We start from the raw sequence: 11,540 nt of genomic DNA on the forward strand, positions 1-11,540 counted from the left end.
CTCTCTATCTTTCTGTCTCCCTGTCTTTCTCCTTTCCCGCTCACTCTACCTTCGCATAACTCTATCTCTTCCTCTGTCTCTTTATTTTTCCTTCCCTCGTTTTCCTTTCTCTCGTTTACATATATCAAGCAACCCTCATTTTAAAATAAAACTATGGGGAGCAGTAATATAGGTGAGTTACAAAAAATCGCACCTTAAGATTTATTTTGTTGCATAGTTCGCTCCCTAGTCCTTTACGCAATAAAATCGTGTGACAAACACCTCATAATCTATACAGGAAGGCGCAAATATCCACAGTTGCATCATTTATATGGTTTTATATAACTGATCGCTGCCGAAATCAAAGTGCTCAAATTACAGCTCTAAACGCGTACTTGAACGTTCGGTTCACAGCAAACAAACAGTTTTTTAGTTGAAAAATTTCGGTTTTTGTTTAAACAGCTTTGGCTATATTAGAAGATAATCAATTTGTTTTTAATCCACAATGAAAGTAGATACTTCAAAGCAACTAAAAAATATTTCATAATTTTTATTTGGGGAAAAATTTCAGTTTTTTTAATATACTGAGTCGGACTGAAACCCCTGTAAAAGGCGGTAATTATCAGGCAAAGCTCAAATTTTCCGTTTTCGTCCTACGCGTTTCGATGATTTTGCTTCTTCTTATGGGAGTATTCTAATAATTTTTAGCACTTTCAGTACAGTGAAGGTCATATAAAAATTTCAAATAAATTAAATTACTAAAAATGTGTTTAATGTAATTTCAAACATGTATTGGAATACTCCCTGAAGAAGATGCGAAAGCGTTGAAACGCGTTGGAGTATATTAAGAAACATTTCAATGTGGTCCTTAATTTTTCATTTAGATATAAGTATGTAAACAACAGATCTATAACTTTTCAAATATATTTCAGCTGACGATATGGGATGGTTTTTGAAAATTGCCCGTTTCTGTCGAAATTGGTCTCCTTTTTTGACAGTATTCTGTAACTAATTTTCATCACAGTCACACCTTTGGCCAGATTTCTAATTAACCTATTTTGTATGATTATCCACTTTTTTGTAGATCGTAAGAAATACATCATAATATTTTATATTGAAAGCTGATTTTATTGAGTTCTTGAAAGTCTTTAACTACAAAACAGATCATCTTAATATCTAATGGTATGTTCTAAAACTACTTATATCAACTAATACTAATCATATAAGGTATTTTATAGAAAATATAAAACGATCTTAGTAATGAGTAACAAATGAATATTCTTACGAAGAAAAGCGTTCAGTCTTGAACTCCACATTTTCAGGTTTTGGGAATACCTCTCTTATTGAGGAACCATTCTATTAATACAAACTTATTTTTATTTCAGCTGGGTAAGTTGCCTAACAATTAATTTGTTTTAAACTGAGTGAGATTTTTACATTTTTACAGACCCATAATATATGTATCTTATATCTAATGGTAAACTATAAGAAAGCTTTTTGTTGTACAAAAAAAATTATATAATGATAGCGCAGCGAATTTCGAGCCCGATTTAAAATCCAAAATAAGGATAGGTGGCAGCGCCAGTTGCCGACTTGTGCTCGCTCATACCTTGCGAGTAACCGCCCATATGATTGGCGCCGGATGAGAAGAATGATCCGGGGAAGTTGTAAGAATCCCAAGAAGACATTGCTGGATGGTGTGAGCCCGATGCAGCAGCTGAAGCGAATTGAGAGCGTAATTGCTCAGCCGAGGTGGCTGTAGTAAAGCTATTACTACCAGCCAAACCATATGCGGATGAAGATGTAGCATACGGAGAAGATGCGTTAGAAACAGCAAGCGAAGTGCTGCTATTAACCGCTGTAGCTGAAGTTGTGCTTGTTGCTGCAGGCATGGCATAAGCGCTGATAGTATTATTGAAATTGCTGTTAGCTGGCTCATTGGCATTACCGGCGCTTATATTAGTGCCCACCTGATGTACAGGACTCAATGAAGCTGAACTTGTGCTACTTGTTGGCGACATAGAAGCCACCGAACCGCTTGAGTGACCACCACCGAAACTCGGCTGCTGCTCGAAAACGTTAGAGGAGGCAGCTACTGGGGTGGCGGTTGAACCAAACGTATTCCAAGCTTGACCATACAAACCCATTTGATGTGTATGATTATGTGAGAGTGCAGCAGCTGAGGCAGACATAGAATGTGCAGCAGCCGCAGCAGCAGCAGCAGCAGCGGCGCTTGAATGATGATGGTGATGTGAATGATATTGTGAGGCAACAGCGCTAGCAAAACCAGCTGATACTAGACCGCTAGTAGCGCCAGCAGCAAAGCTTGTGCTATGTTGTGTGGTATTTAGTTGTTTGCGCAAACGTGCGCGTCTATTCGAGAACCAAACTTGTACGCGTGCCTCTGTCAAACCAGTGCCCTGTGCGAGTTCTTCACGCGTATAAACATCTGGATATTGTGTGCGTGCGAAAATGCGTTCCAACGCGTCAATTTGATCATTTGAGAATGTGGTGCGTGAACGACGTTGTTTGCGTTTCAATTGTACACCTGGTTCGGCATCATCGTCACTATCGTCGCCAGAGCCATTAGAAAGCGCGCCACCACCACCACCACCACCACCCAGTATACCATCAATGGAATGTGCTGAGCTGCCTGATTCCGAACGTGAACTGCCCCCGCGTAACAAACGACTAATTGAACTGACTGAGGGTGCGGTATTCTTGTCGCATATGCCGCATTCGATAAGTTTAGCGCGTATTTCCCAACTGAAAATGCCAGGATTCAAATTTTTCATCTCCTCAATTTTGGCTTCAATATCTGGTGTGGCAACGCGTGGTTTACTGCCGCCTATAACGCCGGGACGTATGGAGCCGGTTTCTTGATAACGATTGAGTATTTTTGAAACGCAGCCGTGTGAGACGCGCAACTGACGCGATATGACGCACGGGCGTACGCCAGCAGCGGCCATTTCGACGATTTGTCGGCGTATGTGATTGGGGAGTGGGCGCCCGTTGATGAAAACGCCACCAAGTTGATTGACGCGACCTTGTCCTGTGGGCGAGAGAGAAAAAAGAGTGAAGAAATTAGTATTGTGGTGAAAAGTGGTGAGTTTTGTAAACAAAGGAGTGTGCGGATAAAAGTGCTTGAAGGCGCGCGCGTGGAGGCAGTTTAAATGCGGAGGTGGATTTGGGTAAGGCATGCGAAAAATTGCTGTATCCCCAGAGAATAAGACTAATTATTACGGACACGAATTTCATGTGCATAACTCCCTCTAACTCTTTCTCGATTGGCCTCGACGACTTATTCTCTTTATCGCTCTGAAATGCAACTATTATTCTCGTTGTTTTTCTGTAGTTATCTCTTATTACTTCTTTTTCTTCAAGTCGCTTTTTCTTAAATTTCCATCCTATATCTCGCAATCTCCCTCTCAATAACGAGTTCAAATGTTGAGGTTATGTACCATATAAGACGCTCAGATGATCTGAGCATATTATGGCAGAATTTCATTCAAATCTATAAAACATTTGAAGCTACAAAAGAGAGTATACATTTGTATATTAGGTGGTCGGCGTCGATCAAAATACGATCCATTAACGATCACTCACTCCAAAATGCAACAATTAATCTGAAATAACTACAAGTAATGTTGTATGAAAAACGATCATTACTTGCATCTATGTCAACCACAAACATAAATTACAGAAGAATGAGCAAATGGATTTGCGCATGCGCGCGCTCCGATCATGATGATCGAATGAATTGAAAGGTATGGAGCGCAGAAGAACAATGCAGAAGAGGATAAGCGCTGCCATGTGAAGTGCTTTGTAGGCGTTGCTGTATTGATGTGTCGCATTTGTGTTATTAAATATTTTGCAATACAAATGAGAGCAAAGAATAGCGCAATGCAAAATATGCAGATTTGTTAGAAAGAAAATAAAACAGCTAAGCTTCTTGCTTAGTCTAAAAATATGCATAAAAATCTCTTTGCTTGGGAAAAAGTTCGCAAAGAAAAATGTGCAACTTAATGCAATTGTTTTTTTCCAACTCAATTAAGCATAAACTGGAGTGAGTACACGCTTAGCTCAAACATATATTGCTTGCTAGACAATGCGGCTGCGCAATGCGTTTGTAGTAGACAAACCGTCTGCGTTTATTTGTTTTATTATTACTGGAATTTTTATTATATTTGTGAAGGCTCGTGTAGTTTGCTTTTAACATTTTTAATACTCATTTATGCTATTGTTAACTCTATGAGATTATTTTAAGCCCACTTGAATGCTACATGACGAGATCAGTTCGCACGATCGCATACAAATGCCTGAGATGAATGCAAATTTTGTATTGTAAAATAATTATATTTGAATAATTTGTTAGAGACAAACAACACAAAATACACTGAAAACAAAAAAAAAAAAAAAAAAAAAAAAAAAAAAAATAGCAAACACAAAAGGGCCGCACACAAAACGCCAATTGCTGTGGTTATTGCTGGAGCAAGTGAAATTTTTTGTATTTTGTATTGAGTTGTTTATGCAATGTGCCACGAACGCATGGCAAATTCACAAACACACACACACACTCACTCATAAAAAAAAGGTATAAATAAATTTAAATTGTATAGCAGTAATATGCGGCAGAGTGAAATCAAAAACATAAATGAAATGAAAATGGAAATTAGATAAACCGACAGGCAAAACCTGTAAGAGCTTAGCCATTTAGCCAGCCAGCTGTGAGTTAATAACAAATGTGAAGAAAAAAACATTAAAAATATAATAACAAATAAAAAAACAGTAATAGCTTGCCGCTGCAGATGCAGTGATCATGTCAGAGGATCACTCAAAATAAGCGCGCTGCTTGCCAACATTGAAGGGCTGACGCTTGAAGGCCGCTTGTGTAAAGGTGGGTCTAATAACTCAAACGTTGTTTGACTGGCTGCCTGGTTGTACAGTGATTATAGCTACACATCAAAAAGCTTATTGCTTTAATGCAACAACAGCAATAACAACAAACAGAACAGAAAATCAAATCAATTGGAAGTAAATGAAACTAAGAAGTCAACCACGCAAAGCAGCCAAAAAATTAAAGCAATACATCGGTATATTTTGTTCTTTCACATTTCACACTCCAGCTGTGCGCGCTAATAAAATTCCAAATGAATACCAATGCAAAATATAACAACAATTAAGAGGAATGATGATGAAATATGAAAAAACTTTATAAAAAAAAATTTAAAAAAGCTCGAATCGCAGCAATGCGGAAAAATATGATATGATGGTTAGGGCATGTTCTTGCGCTGCCTACATACGCTGCACAGTGGCGCATGCTAAGCGAATTTGTGCCAAATCATAGGTATAGAATTTTCATAAAATTAATGTATTCGTAGATTGTTTAAAAACCTGATTGAAAATAATAAACTAATAATATTGACGGAATCGGAGATTTTGACAAAAATGCATTCAAAATATTGATTCAGAGTTCCATACAGAAATTCAATATGTAAATTTGATACATTTTGAGATAAGCTTCGAAGTTTTTAAAACACAAAACAATGTTTTTACGGTTTTACAAATAATAAAGCAACGAGTTATCGCATATCGACGACAATAACTATAAAGTAGGGATGTTACGTAGCTTGGATTCCGATTTGGAAATTTGTTTGAAATTTGAGTTATAAGGAAATCGGATTAGTATCTGATTAGATTTGTATTCCCTGTATCCTTTCTCCTCTTCGACTAATGCTTTCTTTTCCTATACCCTTAAAGCACATGTTGAATATCAAAGCTTTCGGCTTAATGTCCAAGATTATTATTATTTATTATTATACTTAATCGTCATTACTATCGTAAGACTATGTGTCATCAATATCGAAAAGTAATTAAAATTGTTCGCTAACTATCGAAAAAGTTTAATGGCGACAGTTTGTCACCGCTATTTGAATTGAAAGAACTCGATATCCTCCAATAGTAAAAGTGGTACCCCAAGATGAAGAGCGGTTATTTTAAATTTTTGAACAGAAATTTTCAAAATCTAATGGAAATGAAAATGAAAGCGGACCTCATTATATAGGGCAGTTTAAACTCCTTTTTTATTTTCTAGATTCAAATTAAGTTCTTAAAATGGATGTTGATATATTCAGAATAGTTCCACCTGTTTTCAGTAGGCATATAGAATTTGATGGTAAAAATTTTCAAAATTAACCATTGTGAGTCACTGAAGGAAACTCGTTCTCATCCTCAGATCGTGATGAAACGTTTAATCGATAATTTGTTTATAATTTAATATTTTTTCGATTAATTATTAAGTTAAGCTGATATTTCCATGTTCGATTATTAGAACCATAATTTGTTTAACTTTAAAACTTATCGACAGCAGCTTTGAAATATCGATTACACAAGACAGCAGTAATTTATAAAGTAAGCTGGATGACCCTTAAAATACCTTGGCCAAAACTTGTTCTTTTTTTGATTATAAACAAAATTTTTGTGGGTGGATACTTTCGATCACTAAATGTTACTATTAACTGATATAACGATCAATCGATAATTAAATTTTTGTTTACCATCACTACTATATACAAATCGACAAACAAGAGCCGACACACCATACCGCGATCAACATCGGATACACCGATCATCGCATTGCAGCTGATGAAGATGAACGTGCTGTGCTGTGTGAGCTGCTTTGCAATCATCCAAAAGACATACAAGCATTTGAGGCCACCAAAAAGGGTGTTGGAGTTCAGCACAGTAACGGGCAGCGGCAAATGAGTGTGCAATCGCGCGCAAGATCAAAGAATTCGCCGACGCGCCAAAACGTCTGCGTTGTACGCGCTGCTACAATACAAATCCAAACCGCCAAGCATACATATCAAAAAGCTTAAATAAGTGGTGAAACAATGGAGCTGTGGGGGGCAGGCTTTACAGCTTGCTGGAAGGCTGAATTGACAGAGCACAAAGTGTAGGCATAAAGCGATCGGTTGCACGACAGCACAGCAGCTCAACGGCACAGCTGTGTAGAGATATGCGCAACTGTTCTTTAGCCTCACTTCTTTTGGCCTATGATTCTTTGTATGTATGTATTTACATTCTTGTTGCTCGCTTTCCTTTGCCTCACCTTATGCTTTACTTTATGGTGTTGTGGTATGTTGTGTTGTATTGCTAGTGTCGATCGCAATGAATAAGCCACAAAGCTGATCATGATTATTGGAAATTGTGAGTTTTGTGTTTTGCTCTTCGGTAAGCCACGTGCATACACCGTTGGCTATATGAATTTTTGTTGTAAAACGCGGTAAATGACTGGTATTTGTTGGCAGACATTAAGCTGTGTGGTTGTTGATGATGTGGCTATCGAAATATTACCCTAAATGATTTTTTTATATTTTTTTCATAGATTTTATTAGACTTTTTAAAACATTTTTATGCATCCACTTTCTTTCGTGTAAGAAAAGCGGGTATCCTCAATGAACTAAACAATGACTTAACTAAAATTTTCTCTATTTACAGCCTTTTGTTCTCTTTTTTGGAACATCTTTTTACTGCTTTCTATACATACGCTTTTGTTTGCAAAGAATGTGATGTAAATTGGTTAAAAATATAACGAGTTCATAATTGGAAATTGATGTTCACACCAGACCGTTTGGCGCTTAAACTCAAGGAATATAAGGGATAAGATCATAAATTTAAGATTTCACTCAACAAAATTTTTTTGGTTATGTTCTTTTTTATGATTAAAATTTTATTTTACTATTTAATAGCTAAGGAGCATTGAAAACCAAATATATCCATATAAACGTTTATATTTTATTATCTTTTTTGAGTTCTGAATTCATATGTGCATATTAAGGTTTCGGTGAAGCGTGTGTTTTTTGTGTCACATAAGAAGTGCTCAAAAAGTGGTTTTGGCTTTAAGGCAACTGCTCAAGTTTTATACTTATATATGTCATATGATATAACCAGCTTTTGTTTGCAATTTCGATGCAATATCTCCAATGGTTTTTGAGTTATACAGCATAAAGTCTTTGTCAGTACTATACGAATAAAAAACTGGCAGTAAATGTGTTTGGATTCCAAACAATGTAGCTAGAAAAGGATTAGGGTTTCTAATGGAGTGTTAGTTCTAAGAATATACATATATGTTACGTTCATGCCGGAAGCTTGTTTTTAGCTCTAAGCGGAGCTTGGTCTCAGCTTAATACACACAAATAAGTAAAGGTTTGGAGTTAAGGCTGATTTATAATTGGAAACGCCCAATGTATAAGAAAAAGAGTGGATAGATTCGAACTTTAAATCTACGACTGAGTTTAGAAACGATGCTATAATCAGAGTAAATTAAGACATTTGATCAATTTAAATCTTCTTCAAGTATCTACTTAGTAATTTATTAGAACAGTTTTGTTTAAAAATTTTGTAACCATGTGTTTTTACATAAGGTAATCGCCGGTTTTAAAACTCGATCCCTACAGACAGAAACCTATTCCAAAAAAAAAGGACCACAGCGACCCTTTCAACACTAATATGATTGCATTTAGGAAAATCGTTCATTGTTATCATGAAAAATACCTTCGTTTTTAAGAAACCTACTTTTTTTTGAAAGAAATTGTCTACCTTGAAAGTCCAATCCCAACATTATATTTTATAAATTTATATAATTATAAATTTGTGTTTAAATTTTATTTTAAATTTAGAGAAAACACGAACTAGAGCCGTCGGCGTTTGTGAACGTGTTTTCAAATTGATCCAGCTCATGTTATACTTATTTTTTTCAGTAAATAAACAGTCCGTATATCTTCACAACCGCGGTAAGAGCTGATATATCTATGCTTTACATAAAACTTTTTTTTTGCAATGGAGCAAAGGTAGAAAGTTTACAAGGTTGTTTTGAAGTTTAGCAATAAAGCTCTGGTACTTTCAAAGCCTCAAACCGTGCCATTCCAAATTTGATAATTTCCTTTTTGACCAGATTATCTTAAAGCTTAAATTCATCATACATATGTATCTCTGTTTGCAGAACTTGAGGCATAACTTTTCTTGCGATTCCTTATTAGAATCACTGACAGCTTAAAATATGAGATGGAAACGAATCGAGAATATGCAGACCTAAAATAAAATATTGTAAAAATCTGACATATGATACAAACTAATCTTTTCATGAGCCTGGATTTAAAACTGAGAAGAAAACATTTTTATGATAACAAAAAACTATTTTTTTTATTTAATTGAATTTATAATTTTTTTTTTTCAATCTAAAACAATTTCCTTATATTATTTTATTATATCCATAAAATATTTGGCGCCTTTTAATTTTCCCTACAAATTGGCGGGACGGGACCCACATATTTTATGCCGAGAAGCTTTTCATGGCAGGAATACACTCGGAGTGTTTCTCAAATCACTTCAGTTGGGCGATCCCGCTTAGAAAAACTGTTTTCTTATTGAAAAAAACTTTTTTCTAATTTTTGATTTTACTTTGCCTGGAATTTGAACCCAATACTCTCGATGTGGTAGGCGGGGACCGCCTTAGTACACGAATTTCAAGCACTTAAATTCTTAAAGCTATTTTCTTTTATAAAACCCATAATAAAAACGCGTAATTACCTTGGAATGGATATCCAGCAAAATAAGGTGTCATATTTAGTGTTGATATCGTCATTTTTGTTTAATTTGTAATTTTTATGTTCTGGTGTGCAAAAATTGTTTTTAAAAGCACTTGCTTAGAGGAAAAGTTTTAAATATAAAATGTTTTATTATTTTCAACTTTATTATTTACGTTGTTTTTTCTTCTTGTACTTAAAATATTTCCTCCAAAGTCTTTGTTTTATCAAGTTATTTATTTATTTGCTGCCAATTACGCTTTATTTATTTACAGCTTTTTTTTTATTTGAATGGCTTTAGCTACAGCGTGACGATTAATCAAGTCAATTCGTTCAGTTTAATTCCTTGAAATTAACACGTCACTTTCGTCTACCCAATAAGTAGATATAAATATCGATAACTTCAATAAATTGTCTAAAACCGCAAACTAACACACTGTACAAAACATTATTTGTTGCTATTTATAAAGGCTACTGAGAGCGCTTCTCTGATCAATGTAGATATGTATGTAAATGACTACTGAACACCTTAACTTAAGTGTGACTCGTTCGATTGTCAGCTTGAAACTGATTTTGAAACGGTCAATCATAACACCAGCACACCTTCTTGAGATTCTCACAAAATGTTGTTTGCTGTCCAAAAGACGTGAAACAATTGGAAACAGCATCAAATACAGCAAAAATATAAAAGAGCCTCTTTGTTAAAGTTGTATTAGTGGTGGTTAAACAGGTAAATGTGTACAGCAATAAGGAACGTGGCATAAAGTTGTGACAAGCGAGTGCGAGTAGGTAAGCAATATATTTCTTGGCTAACAGCAACAATAAAGAAGTAAACCACAAACATAAGAGAATAAAGGCAAAAAAATACCAACCCTGAAATGCATTTGTTCGGCATGACTCTCAGTTGAGGTTTTGTTGCTGCTTTACTTGTGCTGGCGATCATATTCGACGCACCCACTGTGTATTGGCGCTCATGAGGGAATTGTTGTATGTATATGCATTAGACCGTTTTGGAATATTATATTTTTTTAAACATGGCAAAAAGTTTGGCAGCGCTATTTACGGATTTTCATACACACAAATATTGTGCGCAAAATCTTTTGTACTATGTACTTGTAACAAAATATTACCCTGAAATTAGTCAAAAAAGTAGTGAGAGATCTGAAGTAGGAACAGATGGGACTCTCATAATACACCCTCGGAAGAGCGCTCTGGGTCAAAAGTGTAAAGCGAGTTATAAGGAGCAGCGCTTTTAAGCGTTTATGGACTTTCTCGTGTTACTATATTTTAAAATTATTTGAAATTGCTTGTGAGAAGCAAGATGGGAAAATCAGTAAATTCAAAGACTAAGAGAAAAGTAAAGAAATAGCACTCAGCAGTCGACATTTCAAAAGTCAGACTCAAATACAATTTTTTTTTGTTTGGTTTATTGCTATAAAAATGAATTACCATCACGAGTTGTATTCTCTATTTTGAAACCATAAAAATCGTTGAAGGCTTTCTAATTAACTGTCAAAATTTTTCTACAGGCAACAACCATGGAGGAACCATACGAGGTGGCAGCACGGTGACATACTGACAAATATAAATAAAAGGTCCATGTGCTTTGTTCTTGTAAATCGATGGACTAATGTCAAAATCGTATTTTGCCGGGAGTTGATATATCAAATTATATTTAAAAAGTACAAATAAGCTTTCACCGTGCTGCCACCTCGTATAGTTCCGTCATGGCAACATTAAAATACTTCTGTGAATAATTTACAATGGTTTCTACATTTTCTATACATAAAGTTTGAGCCTCAAATAGAAAATTTAAAATATGTGGCAATAACACTGAAACTGAAATTTTAAATTAAATATCATGGCCCGTATCGTGTGATATGATCACGGATGAAAAATTAACTTAAGTCAAATGATAAATATGAATCTGTTAAACTATTTATATAAATAATAAAACGTGGTTGTAGTAAGTAC

At 35.3% G+C, this 11,540-nt stretch overlaps 1 protein-coding gene across 1 annotated transcript; it reads right to left on the reverse strand.

The window, feature by feature from the left end:
- Positions 1-1,271: 1,271 nt before the first annotated feature.
- gsb (gooseberry) lies at positions 1,272-10,069 on the reverse strand. Its single transcript, XM_067777432.1, has 2 exons — positions 9,571-10,069; positions 1,272-3,031 (listed from the first exon to the last, which is right to left on the reverse strand). The coding sequence occupies exons 1-2, from the start codon at positions 9,623-9,625 to the stop codon at positions 1,530-1,532; spliced, it is 1,557 nt and encodes a 518-aa protein (XP_067633533.1). The 5' UTR covers positions 9,626-10,069; the 3' UTR covers positions 1,272-1,529.
- Between the last annotated feature and the right edge of the window lie 1,471 nt (positions 10,070-11,540).

This window comes from Eurosta solidaginis, chromosome 3 (assembly GCF_040869045.1).
Source record: "Eurosta solidaginis isolate ZX-2024a chromosome 3, ASM4086904v1, whole genome shotgun sequence".
NCBI lineage: Eukaryota > Metazoa > Arthropoda > Insecta > Diptera > Tephritidae > Eurosta > Eurosta solidaginis.

Coding starts and splice junctions, on each gene's coding strand:
- gsb (XM_067777432.1), bottom strand. CDS start 9,625: ATGACGATATCAACACTAAATATGACACCTTATTTTGCTGGATATCCA. Junction 3,032..9,570: donor TGCTGGATATCCATTCCAAG/GTAATTACGCGT, acceptor TCTCGCCCACAG/GACAAGGTCGCGTCAATCAA.